We start from the raw sequence: 18,231 nt of genomic DNA, 5'->3' as shown, positions 1-18,231 counted from the left end.
CGCCCCCCACCTTAAACCAGCTTATATTTCTCCCCTCTCCTAACTACACTCAGTTCTGTTGAAGGGTCATGTGGACTCGAAATGTCAACTCTTTTCTTCTCCACCGATGCTGCCAGACCTGCTGAGTTTTTCCAGGTAATTCTGTTTTTGTTTTGGATTTCCAGTATCCGCAGTAGTTTTTTGTTTTTATGATTGAATCTGTATACTCCATCCTATCAGGTAGTCTGTTCTGCGTCTTAACTATTAACTGCATATAAGCTTTGTTTCTCATGTCGCTTCTGGTTCTTTTGCCAATCACCTAACCTGTGTCCTTTGGCTACTAAGCCATTCATGTTCTTAAATCCCCCTATCAATTCTCATCTTGACCTTAACTAAGAATAGAAAATGCTGGAAATACTTGGGCCAGATAACAGGTGGAAGGTGTGGCAAGGGGCCATTGACATGAAATTTTTCTCTCTGCACCGATGATGCCTGGTCTGCTGAGTGTTTCTAGCATTTCAGATTTCCTGCATCTACAGTACTTTGGTCTCCTCGTAGGCTTCTCTCCAGTAAGGAGAACAACCCCAGCTTCTCTACTTTATCTATATAACTGTAGTTCCTCATCCCTGCATACATTCTGGTAACTTCTTGTGAATCAGAGTGAGATGCTCGAGATACATAAGAATTAGGAGCAGGAGTGGACCATTTGCCCCATTGAGTCTGCTCCACCATCCAATAACATCATGGCTGATCGAATTGGGGCCTTAACTCCTTTTTCTGCCTGTCCCCCCATAACCATTGATTCCCTTGTTGATCAAAACTTTGTCTAACTCAGCCTTGAATATGTTCAATGACCTAACCTCCACTGCTCTCTGTGGAAGAGAATTCCACAGATTAATGACCCTCAGAGAAGAAATTCCTCTTCACCTCTGTCTTAAACTTACTCTTACTTTTAAACTGTGCTCCCTTGTTCTAGATTTCCCCATAAGGGGAAACATCCTCCCAGCATCCACCCTGTCAAGCCCTGCTAGAATCTTATATTTCAATAAGATCATCTCTCAGTCTTCTAAATTCCAATGAGTATAGATCCAACCTGCTCAACCTTTCCTCATAAGACAACCCCTTCATCCCAGGAATCATCCTAGTGAACCTTCTCTAAAGTGCCTCCAGTGGAAGTATGTCATTCCTTAAATAAGGAGACCAAAACTGTACACAGTACTCCAGGTGCAGTCTCAACAATGCCCTGTACAGTTGTAGCAAGGTTTCCCTGCTTTTATACTGCATCCCCTTTGCAATATACACCAACATTCTATTTGCCTCCTAATTACTTGCTTTAGAGTACCTGCATGCTAATGTTTAGTTTCATGTACAAGGACACCCAGATGTCTCTGTACTGCAGCATTCTGGAGTCTCTCTCCATTTAAACAACATTCTGCTTTTCTACTCTTCCTGCCAAAGTGGACAACCTCACATTTTCCCATGTTATACTGCATCTGCCAATTTTTTTCCCACTCACTTACCTATCTATTTCTTTGTAGACACTTTGTATCCTCCTTGTAACTTGTTTTCCTACCTATCTTTGTATCAACAACAAATTTGGCTACAATACTGTTGGTACCTTCATCCAAGTCAGTAATATAAATAGTTAAGGCCCCAGCACTGATCCCATTGGCACTTCACTTAGTTTGCCAACCTGAAAATGACCTATTCATCCCAACTCTGTTCCCTGTTCGTTAGCCAATCCTCTATCTGTTAGCATATTACCTCCAACACCATGAACTCTTATTTTGTGTAGTAACCTTTTATGTGGCAGCTTATCAAATACCTTTTTGAAATCCAAATACAGTACATCTACTGGTTCCTCCTTATCTACCCTGCTTGTTACATCCTCAAAGAACTCATAAATTTGTCAAACATGATTTCCCTTTCACAAAACCATACAATCTGCCTGATTGTGTTCTGATTTTCTAAATGTCCTGCTACTACTTCCTTGATTGATTCTACGATTTTCCCAGAGACGTCAGGTGTTAGAATAACTGGCCTATAGTTTCCTGCTTTCTATCGCCCTCCTTTCTTGAATGTTACATTTGTGATTTTCCAGAATCTAGGGAATTTTGGAAGATTACAACCAATGCAGCCAATATCTCTGCAGCCAATTTCTTTAAGACCGTAGGACGCAGGTCATCAAGTCCAGGGGACCTTTCAGCTTTTAGCTCTAATAGTTTTTAGATTACTTTTTCTCTAGTAATTGTGATCATTTTAAGTTTCTCCTTCCTTTTTGCTGCTGCTGTTCTGCTATTTTGGGATTTCTTTGTGTATTTGATTGTGAAGACCGATACAAAATGCTTGTACAAAATCTCTGCCATTTCCTTGTTTGCCATTATTAATTCCCCAGTCTTGCCTTCGAAGGGACCAATGCTCACTTTTATTACTCTTTTCCTATTTTGTATATTTGTCGAAGCTATTACTGTCTGTTTTTATATTCTTGCTAGTTTTCTCTCTCACTCCAATTTCTCCCTCTATTATTTGTTTTTAGCAGATCGACTCCACAGTTCAAGCATGCAGTGAGGCACTAACAACTAATGTCGCCTCAGCCTTGTGTCATGCAGTGTGGTATTTGAAGTCCGGGCGCGGTGTGGTATTTGAAGTCCGGGCGCGGTGTGGTATTTGAAGTCCGGGCGCGGTGTGGTATTTGAAATCCGGGCGCGGTGTGGTATTTGAGGTCCGGGCGCGGTGTGGTATTTGAGGTCCGGGCGCGGTGTGGTATTTGAGGTCCGGGCGCGGTGTGGTATTTGAGGTCCGGGCGCGGTGTGGTATTTGAGGTCCGGGCGCGGTGTGGTATTTGAGGTCCGGGCGCGGTGTGGTATTTGAGGTCCGGGCGCGGTGTGGTATTTGAGGTCCGGGCGCGGTGTGGTATTTGAGGTCCGGGCGCGGTGTGGTATTTGAGGTCCGGGCGCGGTGTGGTATTTGAGGTCCGGGCGCGGTGTGGTATTTGAGGTCCGGGCGCGGTGTGGTATTTGAGGTCCGGGCGCGGTGTGGTATTTGAGGTCCGGGCGCGGTGTGGTATTTGAGGTCCGGGCGCGGTGTGGTATTTGAGGTCCGGGCGCGGTGTGGTATTTGAGGTCCGGGCGCGGTGTGGTATTTGAGGTCCGGGCGCGGTGTGGTATTTGAGGTCCGGGCGCGGTGTGGTATTTGAGGTCCGGGCGCGGTGTGGTATTTGAGGTCCGGGCGCGGTGTGGTATTTGAGGTCCGGGCGCGGTGTGGTATTTGAGGTCCGGGCGCGGTGTGGTAGGTGCGGTCCGGGCGCGGTGTGGTAGGTGGGGTCCGGGCGCGGTGCGGTAGGTGGGGTCCGGGCGCGGTGCGGTAGGTGGGGTCCGGGCGCGGTGCGGTAGGTGGGGTCCGGGCGCGGTGCGGTAGGTGGGGTCCGGGCGCGGTGCGGTAGGTGGGGTCCGGGCGCGGTGCGGTAGGTGGGGTCCGGGCGCGGTGCGGTAGGTGGGGTCCGGGCGCGGTGCGGTATGTAAAGGGAAGTTTGGCGGGTGATGTTTGCAGTTGCTGTCGGAGATAGCACCAGGCTCCCATAATCATACTATTAAATTTTGACCTCTAGTAATGGTGCATTAACCAGCAACTTTCTCAGAATTTAATTGCTGCTTATTATGGAGGAAGGAAAAAATCAAACTGTGTAGAAATTTGTGTTTCATTCCTCAGAATCTAAAAGCAGTTTTAGATAGAGTTGTGTTTAGCGGTTAATGTTACGCTGTGATGAAATACCCCGATCGCGATTAAGGCTGAGCTTATGGGGAGAATGCCTAGCTACATAATAAATTACTGGCTACAAATATTTTGTTGTCACATTTTGTGGACATGTTTTGTATCAGTTTTTGCACATTTTAATTTCCTGTCGCCACATTTATGATGGGAAACTGCATATGTAAACATGTCACGGGGTAATTACACTCTGCTGCCAGTGGTGCTGCTGTGTCACCTATATTTGGCTCCTCAACCTGCGTGTCACACTCTCATACTTCAACCAGATTTATTTCCTTCCCGCACAAATTTTAGTCACATTTGTTTTAACTATAAACATCAAAGCACTATATAAAATTGGCAGAATCTATGACTTTAAAATGAGGACTTACTTGCATCCACATGCCCCAGTCCAATTATCCCTGACCTCTAGCTACCCTGAAGACGACGATTGTTCTTGGCTTTGCATATACAATGCTTAGCAAATACAAATATTTCATTAATAGGTAATCCTCTAACACTTCTGATTAATTGGATCGAAGAGTGATCATTTCTGTTTCTGCTGGAAATATTGCATTTACTTTGCAAAAATGCACACGTCCATTTTGTGTGAGTGCGTGTTTACAAGCCAGGCAACCATACAGCTTGCATGGCTGGAATATTTAAATGTCTGCGGAGAACATTGCTCCACCTTTGCTGCCAAAAGTTATATTGTTTTCTATTGGAGTTATGCCTGTGTAGAATCCCTTTGCTAGCTGACTTGACTTAAATGAGGACATGAAAATTTCCTTCGAAATACTTAATTTGTTGCCGTTCAATTGAGAAGGAAGTCATGTTTTAGAATTCCTAAAGGTGAAATTATAAAGGTGAAATGTTTGAAGAATTATATACTGATGGACTCTTGGATCCTTCAGTATTGAAAAATATTCATATACAACCTGTGAGAATGTCTCCCTGGCATTGTGAGATTCACTCATGTAACTTATTGTACTATTAAGCAATGGCCTGGATGCACACACAATTGCTCAAGTTTCACAGTTTCCTGATTCTATGGGAGTTTTGTGGTAGAACTGTATAATGTAACTCTTTATTACTCACCAGCACTGTACCTATTCATGTCCTTTGTCTAGAGCATGATATATGGTAAACATGGCTAGCTGCTGTTGTACTGAGCCCTACTGATGATAAATCTTGGATTGGTCCTTTTGCATTGAGTTAAGAGATCTATATGGACATGAGGGAATCCTGGGCAGAAGTTGGGGGTGGTGGTGGTGGGGAGTTGTGGGAGGGGAATCAATCAAGTTGCTATCCTATATCCACTGTTAATACATTAATAATGACTTTTTTATTCGCTCCTGGGATATGGATGTTGCTGGCTAGGCCAGCATTTATTGCCCATCCCTAATGGGGATGGCATATCGATATTGTCACTGGGCTAGTAATCCAGAGACCCAGGGTAACGCTCCGGGAACCTGGGTTTGAATCCCACCATGCCAGCTGGTGGAATTTGAATTTAATAAAAATCTGGAATTAAAAGTCTAATAATGGCCATGAAACCATTGTCAATTGTTGTAAAAACCCATCTGGTTCACTAATGCCTTTAGGGGAAGGAAACCTGTTGTCCTTACCTGGTCTGGCCTACATGTGACTCCAGACCCGTGACAATGTGGTTGACTCTTAAATGCCCTTTGAACAAGAGCAGTTTAGGATGGGCAATAAATGCTGACCTAGCCAGCAATGCCCACATCTCATGAATGAATAATTAAAAGAAAATTGCCCTCAAGAAAGTGGTGGTGAGCTGCCGCCTTGAACTGCTGCAGCCCATGTGGTGTAGGTAGACGAACAGTGCTGTTAGGCTGAGTGTTTCAGGATTTTGACCCAGCGACAGCGAAGGATGGTGATATATTTCCATGTCAGGATGGTGAGTGGCATGGTGAGGCACTCCCAAATGGTGGTGTTCCCATGTATTCGCTGCCCTTGTCCTTCTGGATGGTAACGGTCTTGGGTTTGGAAGGTGCTGTCTAAGGAGCCTTGGTGAGTTCCTACATTGGTAAGGTAAATGTGGAGCTATATAGATTATAGCCTTGAGGAGGAGGAAGTAGACAAGTTTGGAGATGATGAATGCATTGAATGCCCATTTTTCTCAATCTAATCTCTATCCCTCCTCCCTCTCTCCAAGACACCTTCTGGAATACTTAATGTGTTTTAAGAATGGTATCTATCACAAGGCTGAGGTGACATTAAGGACATGCTCGATTTACCCCAAGTCCCTTGGTGTATAACTGTTGTCTTAACCTACCCATAAACTTAAGCTGCTCCAAAAATTTGCGTCCATACCCTAATTGATACAAACTCTCATTTGCACACCATGTGTGTTCGCTGACCTGCAATTTGGCAACATCTTAATTTTAAAGTTCTCATTCTTTTGTTTAAATTTCTGCACAGCATGCCCCCCCAGACTTGCAACTCTCTGCGTACTGCCAATCTTAGCCCCTTACGTAACTCCCATTCTTTTCCTCCCACCATTGATGACTGTGCCTTCACTTATCTCAGCCCTAAATTCTGGAATTCCCTCAGTAAACCTCCGCTTTCTCTTCAGTAAAACTGCCTCTCGGGGTAAAACCTACCTCTTTGACCTGGCTTTTGATCAACTACTTTAGTGTCTTCTCTTGATCAATTTTTAGTTTGATAACACTCCTGTGAATTGCCTTCCAACATTTTATGATGTTACCGGCACAATATAAAAGCAAACTTTCCGAGCTGTAATGTATTCTAGTCTGCATGTCTCTCTACAGCCTGCAGAGGTTCCTGGTAAACAGCTGTAGATTATTTTCTAGCTAAATTTAGTAGAATTGTTGCTTTGCTTAATATTTTGTTTTGACATGGTTGCATATTAACAGGCCAGAATTCCCTGACACAGCTGTTAGTGACATGAGAAAGGTAGACCTGTCACTTTAAAAGTATATATTGTGCATTTTCTTTCACCCCCACCCAGCCCCCAGATTAAATAAAACTGAGTTCACATTTGAGCTTTTGACATGGGGGAATATTGTGAAACTTCAGATTTTTGCTCTGTTTGCTCCTTGAGTTATGTGGTGTTTGCAGATGAGATGATGACTAAGGTTTGGATATTATTACTGGTGGCTTATTGGGAAATGGTCTGCAGCTAATTACTAGTTTGTGCAGTTCTGTTTAGCACTAATTAAATCCTTCTAAAATTGTTCCTTTTTTTTTGTTTTTCTTAGCTTGGCTTTTCCTTGCAGGCTTTTCACTTTCCTGTTCTGAATACAGTAAGAGCAGCTAGCTTAGCAAGGAGATCAAATAGATGTGTAGTGACACATCTACACACTGCCTTTAATCATCTCGCCACTGCATCCAAGTGGATGCTGTGACACTTTAAGTTCCTTTCGATCAAAATTTTCGATCTGTGTGATGTATTGCAAAATGTAGGAGAGATGGGGCACCGAACCAGTGGATTGAGAGAGAGGTGATGTTACATTCTGCAGTCATCTCTATGCCTTTACTGGTCCATTCTGCAGACTTTTTTTGCTGTACCAAACACACAAGCTTATAATATCTTTTCACAAGTGGGGTTCCAATCGTGACATCTGCAATTGGCACACAGTGGAGGGCAATCCATATTAATGAAGGAGTATGATGTCCCATTGTCAAAGCTATCAACATGCCATCGAAACATAAGGGGGTAGCACCCTCCTTGGTTTTGTTAGTCCTTCATTGTTCCTGGCAATTTCTGGAGTTAGGAAGTCTAGCGGCCTATTGTCCTTTGTTTTGCAGAGAATTCAGATAATTGCACGTGTGAAGTCCATCAGGGGAACTGCATAGCCATGTCCCTTGGTAACGCACACAAATGATTTGGATGTGGTGACCAAATGTAAGATTTCCAGATTTGCTATTGACATTAAACTAGGTGGGGATGCAGGTTGTGAGGAGAATGCAAGGGGACTTGGACAGGCTAAGTGATTGGGCAAGAATATAGCAGATGGAATATAATGTAAATAAGTGTGAAGTCATCTATTTTGGTAGAAAAAACAGAAAAGCAGAATATTTCTTAAATGGTGCAAGTTTGGGAAATGTTGATGTCCAGAAGGACTTGGGTACCCTTTTTCATGAGTCGCTGAAAGCTAGCATGCAGGTGCAGCAAGCAATTGGTAAGGCAAATGGTATGTTGGCCTTCATTGCAAGAGGATTTGAATACAGGAGTAAAGATGTCTTGCTGCAAATGTACAGAGCCTTGGTGAGACTGCACCTGGAATATTGTGTACAGTTTTGGCCTCCTTATCGAAAGGATATATTTTCCATAGAGGGAATGCAACAGAGGTTCACCAGACTAATCCCTAGGATAGCAGGAGTATCTTATGAGGAGACTGGGCCTATATTTTCTGGAGTTTAGAAAAATGAGAGGTGATCTCATTGAAACTTACAGAATTCTTACAGAGCGTGACAGGGTAGATAGGATGTTTCCCCTAGCTGATGAGTCTGGAACCAGGGGACACAGTCTCAGAATAAGTAAGGCCGTTTAGTAAGACTCAGATCAGGTGGAATTTCTCAGAGGTTGGTGAATCTTTGGAACTCTGTACCCCAGAGCAATGGAAGCTCAATAATTGAACATGTTCGACAGAAATTGATAGATTTCTGGATACTAATGACATAAATGGATATGAGGATGTTGTGGGAAACTGATGGAGGTAGATGATCAGCCATGACCTAATTGCGTGGCAGAGCATGCTCAATGGGCCGAATGGTCTACTCCTGCTCCTATGTTCCTATCCTTGTTCAGAGGCTTCCAGGAACTTGGCCAATTTGTAGATCAGGTGATTTCTACAGCTATTTTAAAACAGTGTCTTTGCAGTTCTAGCTGTTCCTTTCCTTTCTAAAAACAATCCAAGGCATTACACCAGCCGATGAAACAAAGGATTAATATTCCACATTGTCCACGACACATTGTCATGACAATCAAATAAAGAATTTAGGAGGAATTTCTTTACACTGGATGAGAATGTGAAACTTGATGCCACACAGAGCAGTTGAAGCATTTGGCATTGATGTATTTAAGGGGAGACTTGATTTATTGACTTTTCCCAGATGTATACAAGGCTATAGAGGCAAGGTGGGAAGAGGTAATTAGGGTGAGAGTAGGTTCCTGTGCAGTATAAACTCTGCTATAGACCAATTGGACTGATTGGCCTGTTTCTGTTGTAAATTCTATGTAAAGGGACAATCTCATTTAGAAGCCACTGGATGGGTGGTGTGATCCCTGTTGCGTGATGCTGGTCTGATACTCTTTCGAGTTATCAACAGTCACAGATTGCAACTCTTTTTTTCGAGTACAATCACAGTTCTTGGTTTCCGGGAGTGGGACATGAACCCACAACCCTCTGATTCAAAGGCGAGGGTGCTATGAACTGAGCCACATCTGACACCTCCATGCTTGTCTGATGTTGGAGCTGAGCGGAGGGGCTTTAATCTACATCTGGTTGTGCTGCACTTGATTTGAAATTGCTCGAGTTAGCATTGGGCGCCTGAATTAGAAAGTGAAAACCCCACCCCACCTGCTGATACAGTTAGTGTCCACATGAAACGGCTCTTTAGCACAGAATTATTTGTGTTCTCACAATTCAAGCATCACCCCACTTCCTTTAAAGAGATTGTTGCATTGTATATGAAACATTTGTGTCTTCTGTTTCTCAGGTCCTGATTTGTCGGAATTATCGGGGCGATGTGGAAATGTCGGAAATTGAGCACTTTATGTCTATTCTGATGGAGAAGGAGGAGGAATGTTCCCTGACACCCATCCTGTCACATGGAGCAGTTCGATTCATGTGGATCAAACACAACAATCTATATCGTATCCTTCAAAAAGCTGGCTCTGAGTAATTGCTTTTTAAGATCAAAGGTGTGAGGTCCTATAGTGGCAGATCGAGTCACTCTGTGGGAAGAGTGCTTTAGCATTTATCAAATGGTATTGGACCCTTCACAAATGTCATGTCAATTTGATCATGGTGCTTGCAGGAAGCAGACACTGCCAGCATCAAGGGCCTACTCGGTTCACATAGCAGAAGGCTAGCAGGGCATCGTCAAAAGGCGACTATCACAAATCAAAAACCCTGGGGGCACTGTGGGCCTCTTCTGTGCCCTTGAAGGCTGCATTATGCAATTAGTATGTTTGTTTTTGCAGTTTGCATTCAATGATGACCAGTATAAGCGAGATACATCTTAACCTTTGGCACGTTATATATAAACACTTCATTGTACCAAAGCTTCCAATGTATCATAGAACAACCTGGCGAACAACTAAACAACATGCCTTATCTTCTCTATAATATTTCCTCTACTTTGTGCCTCTCCCATGATGGAGTTACTCAGTTTGGTGAGTCATTTAGAATGCCATTTTAGTTACACAGGCCCAACTCTGGTATATAATTTCTCAATTCTCAGTTTGGTCTTTTCATGTGAAGTTGAGACTAGCTAAAATAAATAAATTGTATTGAAGCTTCTTGTTCAGTGAAGCTTCGTTGTCAAATAAACTGTTTATGAATCATTGCACCAGGAAGATGAAGTTATTGAATTTTGTCAGCAGCCATCACTTAAATTACGCATGCATGTTTAAAGACACCTAGAAGCATAGGCTGAACAGTCTCTTGTTCCTATCTTGCCATTCAGTTAGATCATGGCTGATCTGTATCTTTACTCCATCTACTCAACATGTAATCTGTAACCCTTAATGTCATTGTACAAAAAATCTAAAAATCTCAGTTTTGAAAGCTTCAATTGACCCCTAGGCTTTTTAAGAATGAGAGTTCTAGATGTCTACCACTCTTTATGTGAAGAAGAAAAGACGCTCAAAAATGTTCATCTTTGCTGTCTGTGGCGCATTATGGATGTATCCTAGCAGGACACAATCGCACATGCAGCAGTCCTCGAAGGCAGAGCTCTCAGGTTTGTTAGCACTCATCAAACAGGTGGCTTGATTGACTTGGGCATGTCCACAAGATGGAAGATGGTCGCATAACCAAGAACGTTCTGAATGGTGAGGTAGCTGGAACCAGACGATCAGTGGGATGCTCTAGAAGGCCCTAGATCTCGATTATCACACCTGGGAGTCGACGACAGAGGAAAATGGCAACACCCCCTGTGGGCTGGTGTGCACCACCACAATGACCAGTGGCTACAGGCTGCTTAGCAATGGACACCAACACCGAAGACAACAGCTTGTCAGGAAGATATAATGTTATTGGAATTTATTGTAAAATAGTGGCGTCTGTGTCTGTCTGTGTCTATATGTGTCTGTCTGTGTCTATATGTGTCTGTCTGTGTCTATATGTGTCTGTCTGTGTCTATATGTATGTGTCTGTGTCTATATGTATGTGTCTGTGTCTATATGTGTCTGTGTTTGAGAGACTTAATTGGATTAAAGGCAGCCGGTCTGAAGGCTTTGATTTATTAGAAGATAAACTAGGTTTGAAATGTTAAGTAGGTAAACATGGAGAAATTTAGAATGTAAGGCGTAAAAGAACATTAGTACTTTTAAATAAAGCAGGCTAGATTGTTTTCAAAGGAATGGTGAAATGTGTCACCTAGCCAGGTGAAGTTAAGAAATATTACTGATAAAATTGGTACGATGATAAGTGTTTATGATCAGGGAGGTAAAGTTCAAAAACATAGTGAAACAATGGGAATTTGCATTCAATGGGGAAAATATGTATAAAGGAGAGAAGGATGTGCGTGAAGGCAGGCATTTTAAGATCTAACAAGTATGAAAAGCCTTCATCATCTATGCCTCAAGCTGCTGTCTACAATGAACTAAGTTAAGAAATCTCACTTTGAATTGGATTGTTCAGGGCATCATGTTTCTTTGCCTGGGTCTTTTAAAATCTATGTCTTACTGTTGCCTTAATGGAAGTGTAACTGGGAGATAGATTACTTAGGGGATTTAGAAACTGTTATAGTAATTTGTAGACATATGTATGTGCTTAAAATAATTTCTCTTACTAATAAATCTAATAATCTAGTTTTGTAAAAGGCTATAAGGCTCAGTGGTCTTATTACTACTGAATGCAAAGCCCACATCTCGAAACATAAAAATCGCAAAAATAGTTGTGGCAGTTGTCTCAAGTTTCCCTGTGAGATTTGAACAACTCAACATTTACCATCGGCTGTGCCATAACACAGCCCACAATGACGCTTAGAAGCTTCATGTGTGGCACTTCTGGCAGAATCAGCGCCTCAAGGCTTGGCCTCTTCTGCCATCATGACACCCAATTTGCAATGGATTGTTTGCTGCATGTCCATCATTCTTCATAGATGGAAGGATGCCATAAAAATGATGTCATACGTGAATAACTTGGCTCTAATTTTAAAATGATGCTCCCATGTTTTGGGCAGTCCTGCCAGAGAAAATAATTTTTCTCCCTTTACCCCATCATAATTTCACCCCTTTGGGTTCTAACCCTCTTGAGGTAAAGACAACATTCCATTTGCCCTTTAAAATTACTTTTGTACCTGTCCCCTAACCTTCAGTGATTTTGGTAGTTGGGTTCCTAAATCTGTCTGCTCCTCCGCAGTTCATGCTTTTCACCATTTGGAGAGTACTGAGCTACCTTTCTTAGATCCATGGTGAATAACCTCATACTTTACCACGTTGAATTTCATCTGCCTCAGCTTTTCCCGCTCATCTAATCTATCAATGTCCCTTGGCAACTTTCTGCTCCCACTACACTACGTACTGTACCCCCTAACTGTTGCCAGTGAATTTAGATATGCAGCCCTATTCTTCCTTCCAAATCATTTATGCATATAGTGAAAAGCAGCAATCTTGGTACAGATAATTGGAATATGCCTCTAGTCACAATCTGCACACATATTAATATACTTTGTCTCCTACCTCCTTACCAATTCCCTATCCAAACTGACAGGTTATCTCCAATTCCCTACACACTCATTTTGTTAGTCTCTTTTATGTGAAACTTTGGCGAATATCTTTGAAGTCTGTATAAATGACCTCCATAGACACACAAAGATAAAAGCTAAATACTGCGGATGCTGGAAATCTAGAACAAAAACAAAAATACCTGGAAAAACTCAGCAGGTCTGACAGCATCTGTGAAGAGGGATGCAGTTGACGTTTCGAGTCCGTATGACCCTTCATCAGAACTAAGATATATAGAAATGAGATGAAATACAAGCTGGTAGAGGGGGGTGGGACATATAGGGCTGGCCCCCTATCGAGCTCCTCCTGTCCCACCCCCCTCTACCAGCTTATATTTCATCTCATTTCTATATTTTTTAGTTCTGATGAAGGGTCATACGGACTCAAAACGTCAACTGTATCCCTCTCCGCAGATGCTGTCAGACCTGCTGAGTTTTTCCAGGTATTTTTGTTCTTGTTCTCCATAAACACAACCTCATCTATCACACCAGGTTAGTTATAGACAATTCAGATAATGCAGTGGAGCATCTGTTACCAACATTTCAGCCATACACTTTTCCTGATTATCTTTCCAAAGGTTTGGGAGACACCTGAACCAGATGTCATCTCATTGCATAGCTCCTTAACACCAGTCAAGTTCACAGCCTGAGAGCAGCCCTTAACATTAGTCAGTCTCAGAATGGTTCAAGTCTGTTCATATTCTACATGTTGTCATTACTCCTAGCTTAGTTTGTCAATTATGTAACACCAAACTTTAACTCAGTTATCCATCAGTCACTAATATGGCAGTTAACTATGCTGTCATTGGATCTTTAATAAGCTAGAAACAGCGATGTTCTGCTCCACCCACATGCAAACCCCCCCCCCAGTTATTGTGCTGTCAAATTCCTTTGCTAGCTGGCCCATTAACCTTCCTCACGCCATTATTGCTGTGGCATTATGACTAAACATTTCCTTATCTCTTGCCAGCTGTACTTTTTATCATTAAGGCTTTCTAGACTTTGCTCAAAATCACGGAACCTTTCAACTTGTTTCTGTTCAAATGATAAAGTGAGACCAATCTCCATGCTCTGCAATGTGTTCTCTTTGTAGCCTGTTTTTTAACAGTACCTTCTGCTTTTCTCCCTATTTTGTTGCACTCAAATTAAACAAAATATACTTTGGCTCTCCCAGGAGATTACATGGTTAGAGGGATGTGGTGGGGGGGGGTGTAAGAATTTATAGCCATTTGGTTTAATGCCTTGACCTTAATCTGTGCAGTTGTCGCAACCTCCAAGAAGAATGCGTGTGTGTCTCTGGTGTTTGCTTTCCTATATAAGGTGGTTCAGGTGAGGATGTTGGTTTTAATTCTCCTTCTCCACCCACCCCACCCCACCCCACCCCACCCCACTCCACTCTCTCCAGGTCCAAACTGACCAATTCTTCATTCCACTCCCCCGCCCCCCCCATCTCATTCTTCCCATTCTAACTCTCTTGCTGCTCTGGTGAATCAGCAGCTTGCCCAGTTCCATTTCAAATCATTCATCGTGTCAGTCGATTTCAAAAATTGGTGGTTTCCAAAGGGGTAGAATTCCTCTTTCAACAAAACAAACTGGAAGACTACCCACGTTTGCTGCCATTCACTCACATGAAGAGTACGAATGTGCATCTCTGAAACATGTAATTTCAAACAATAGTTTGCTTAGTTACAGAGATGGTGATTCTCCAGTTATTTTTAAGTGCTTATACTGTAAAACATAATGAGTCACTGCTATATTTGTAACTGTGTTTGATAACTGGATCCCAAGCCAGATGAAGTACAAAACTAGATGCAAATCTTTTTCCTGATAATTCCTTTATTTACAGAATGCAGCATTACATAATGTCAATCTCCTACTTACAACCCAGTGTCCCAGCAATCTCTATGCTCTTTTGAGTAAATGAGAAACAAGTGAACAAATAACCCAAGGATCAACCCCTTAAAGGGGCACAGTAGCCTCTTTGTAACTCTTTCGAGTACATTCACAGTTCTTGACTTTTTTTTTCCGGGAGTGGGACATGAACCCACAACCTTCTGACTCAAAGGCGAGGGTGCCATGAACTGAGCCACAGCTGACACCTGTAGCCTCTTTGTAACTCTTTCGAGTTATCAACAGTCACAGAATGTAACTCTTTCGAGTACATTCACAGTTCTTGGTTTCCGGGAGTGGGACATGAACCCACAACCCTCTGATTCAAAGGCGAGGGTGCTATGAACTGAGCCACAGCTGACACCTGTAGCCTCTTTGTATGTGCTCAAGATACTTAATCAATCAATACTCTCCACCTGCTTATCCTTGGTTTCTAATTGTTGGCTTGAGTTAATGACTCTTCAGTGGTGGGGGTGTCCATCACAGCTGAGCATGATCCTGCCCTAACCAGCAACTAGATTTCCCAGCAAGGGCCCTGATTGGGACCAGAGGCAATCTGACTGACTTTGTTACAACATCCCCTCCCTTTTCCCTGATCTGTGGATACTGAAGCCAATTGTCATGCTGCCATCAGTGCTGCTTCTGAGAGTGGCTAGCTCGGCACAAGCCCAACAACCTTCCTGCTGTGTATCAGATTTACCCTCAAGGGCATTGGTTCATACACCTGTCTCTGTTAGACCTCCCTACGCTAGCTAACATTACCCGGCCTTGAATGCAGATGATGTGCCCAAATATCTCTGTAACCAAGGGAGGTGTGCTAGTGTGACCTTGACTTTGTTCCTTTTCGAACAATAGTAGCCTGTTTCTGCTTGCTTGAGGTTGCTAACAGTTATTTGGAATTGCAAGCTTGAGTTTGCATCCTCCCACCTGCAGTGATACATGTTACCCCAGCTTCACCATTGCATTACAGCTTAAACTATAAGGGTCATGGTGCATTAACATTTCTATTCCCTTGACTTTCCAGGTGTTTTCTGAGTATTTTAAGGAGCTGGAAGAAGAAAGTATTCGAGACAACTTTGTTATAATCTATGAGCTGCTTGATGAGTTAATGGACTTCGGTTACCCACAGACCACAGATAGCAAGATCTTGCAGGAGTAAGTAGGGCAGAATTGATGTATCGTTCCAGGACAAATGGTAACACTGTCATAGATGCTCCACAATATATCTATATTTTTTTAATCAAAGAATCAATGATTTCTTTACAAGTGACCAGCTAATTGCTTCATTATTTCCCCAGACCCTCCTGTTTTTTTCCCTTTCCTTCCCAAACGTTTCCAGTTTCCCATTGGGAATTGATCCTCGAATATCAGGTATCACTAGCTATAAAAACAAAAAGCTAAAAGCTACTGCGGATGCTGGAAATCCAAAACAAAAACAGAATTACCTGGAAAAACTCAGCAGGTCTGGCAGCATCGGCGGAGAAGAAATCAGTTAACGTTTCGAGCCTTCATGGCCCTTCGGCAGAACTGAAGCATAGTTAGAAGAAGGGAGAAATATAAATTGGTTTAAGGTGTGGGAGGGGGGTGGGTGGTGGGGGGAGAGAGAGACATTGAGGGTGTGGTGATTGTGGAGATGAGCAGATAATCAAAAGATGTCACAGACAAAAGGGTCAAAGAGGTGTTTTGTCTGAGAAAAGTGCTAATTAAGAATGGAAGACAGGATATTCAAAGTACAGCTCCAGTGGGGGTGTGGTGGAAAGGCTAACAAGGTTTTAGTTTTAGATTTAAAAATAATGGAAATAGGTGGGGAAAGAAGAATCTATATAAATTATTGAAAAAAAAGCGGTGGTGGGGGGAGGTGGGGGGGGTGGAGAAACGGGATTGGGGGAGGGGGAGTTTAAGATCTAAAGTTGTTGAATTCAATATTCAGCCCAGAAGGCTGTAAAGTGCCTAGTCGGAAGATGAGGTGCTGTTCCTCCAGTTTGCGTTGGGCTTCACTGGAACAATGCAGCAAGCCAAGGACAGACATGTGGGCAAGAGAACAGGGTGGAGTGTTAAAATGGCAAGCGACAGGGAGGTTTGGGTCTTTCTTGCGGACAGACCGCAGGTGTTCCGCAAAACGGTCGCCCAGTTTGTGTTTGGTCTCTCCAATGTAGAGGAGACCGCATTGGGAGCAACGAATGCAGTAGACTAAGTTAGGGGAAATGCAAGTGAAATGCTGCTTCACTTGAAAGGAGTGTTTGGGCCCTTGGACGGTGAGGAGAGAGGAAGTGAAGGGGCAGGTGTTGCATCTTCTGCGTGGGCATGGGGAGGTGCCATAAGTGGGGGTTGAGGAGTAGGGGGTGATGGAGGAGTGGACCAGGGTGTCCCGGAGGGAACGATCCCTACGGAATGCCGTCAGGGGGGGTGAAGGGAAGATGTGTTTGGTGGTGGCATCATGCTGGAGTTGGCGGAAATGGCGGAGGATGATCCTTTGAATGCGGAGGCTGGTGGGGTGATAAGTGAGGACAAGGGGGACCCTATCATGTTTCTGGGAAGGAGGAGAAGGCGTGAGGGAGGATGCGTGGGATATGGGCCGGACACGGTTGAGGGCCCTGTCAACGACCGTGGATGGAAAACCTCGGTTAAGGAAGAAGGAGGACATGTCAGAGGAGCTGTTTTTGAAGGTAGCGTCATCAGAACAGATGCGACGGAGGCGAAGGAACTGAGAGAATGGGATGGAGTCTTTACAAGAAGCGGGGTGTGAGGAGCTGTAGTCGAGGTAGCTGTGGGAGTCGGTAGGCTTGTAATGGATAGCTATATCCCTTTGTTAGAATTGGACATTAGCAAGGCTGCATCTAATGGACAACCATTCACCTCTACCTTATAGGAAAAACACCCCAGATGTTTCAGCCTATCTTACTCTACCCTTTTTACTTGCGTGTGCTGCCTCTGTAAAAGTGTTTTATTCCTTTACTGCAGTATTGCCTGTTTTTTATGCTAATGATTGTGCAATTCAATGTACAGCATAGAAACAGTCCATTCAGTCCAAATGGTCTTTGCCAATGCGTATGCTCCAGAAGAGCCTCCTCCCAACCTAGTTCACCTAATCTTGTAAACATATCCTTTTATTGAGGTTGCCTGAAAAGTAATGAAGCACCTCATTACCTAACTGTGAAGTCAGCATTAATGGACGTCTATGCTCATGCAGTTCCCAATGTGCTCTTTATTTGAACGATACCAAAGTGAATGGTCAGAGAAAGTCCATTGTTAAACTAGAGCATCTGCTACAACAAGTTGATGAGGCAAAATCTAATCACAGTTGTCGGGTTCATGCTATAACATAAATCTTGGAAACGAAAACATTTTTAAAGCTACAGTGAGAATGGACATAGATTCTAGCTAATGGTGCCAATAGGAAATATGCCACTTTCTTAACTATAGTCACAATGAAGATCAGTGCCGTTGAATTGTTCATCTTTGTGTTATTACAAAGAATACCTGTTACCTTGTTAATGCTCCTTCTGTGCTGTATGTGCTGAAACAACGTTTACAAGTTCAAGTTTTTATGAATCTGGGTTTATGGCAAAGTTTTAACATTTTCATGTGCTTAAACCCTAAATTGTGTTTCTAAAAAAAATATAATTTTTTTCACACTTTTTACAGTGACGTGAATGCTCACCAATCGAG

The 18,231-nt window shown here is 43.0% G+C and overlaps 1 protein-coding gene across 1 annotated transcript in view; it reads left to right on the top strand.

Annotated features, from left to right (window-relative positions):
• The window catches only part of LOC144688730 (AP-1 complex subunit mu-1), a 117,452-nt gene that overhangs the window by 9,261 nt on the left and 89,960 nt on the right, over positions 1–18,231 (top strand). The window contains exons 2-4 of the mRNA XM_078555625.1: positions 9,436–9,592; positions 13,934–14,001; positions 15,587–15,717. Of these exons, the coding sequence (XP_078411751.1) occupies positions 9,436–9,592; positions 13,934–14,001; positions 15,587–15,717 (356 nt within the window). The remainder of the gene's footprint in view (positions 1–9,435; positions 9,593–13,933; positions 14,002–15,586; positions 15,718–18,231) is intronic.

Source organism: Cetorhinus maximus, chromosome 13 (genome assembly GCF_964194155.1).
Source record: "Cetorhinus maximus chromosome 13, sCetMax3.hap1.1, whole genome shotgun sequence".
Taxonomy (NCBI): Eukaryota; Metazoa; Chordata; class Chondrichthyes; order Lamniformes; family Cetorhinidae; genus Cetorhinus; species Cetorhinus maximus.
This window is presented reverse-complemented; position numbering and strand designations above follow the sequence as displayed.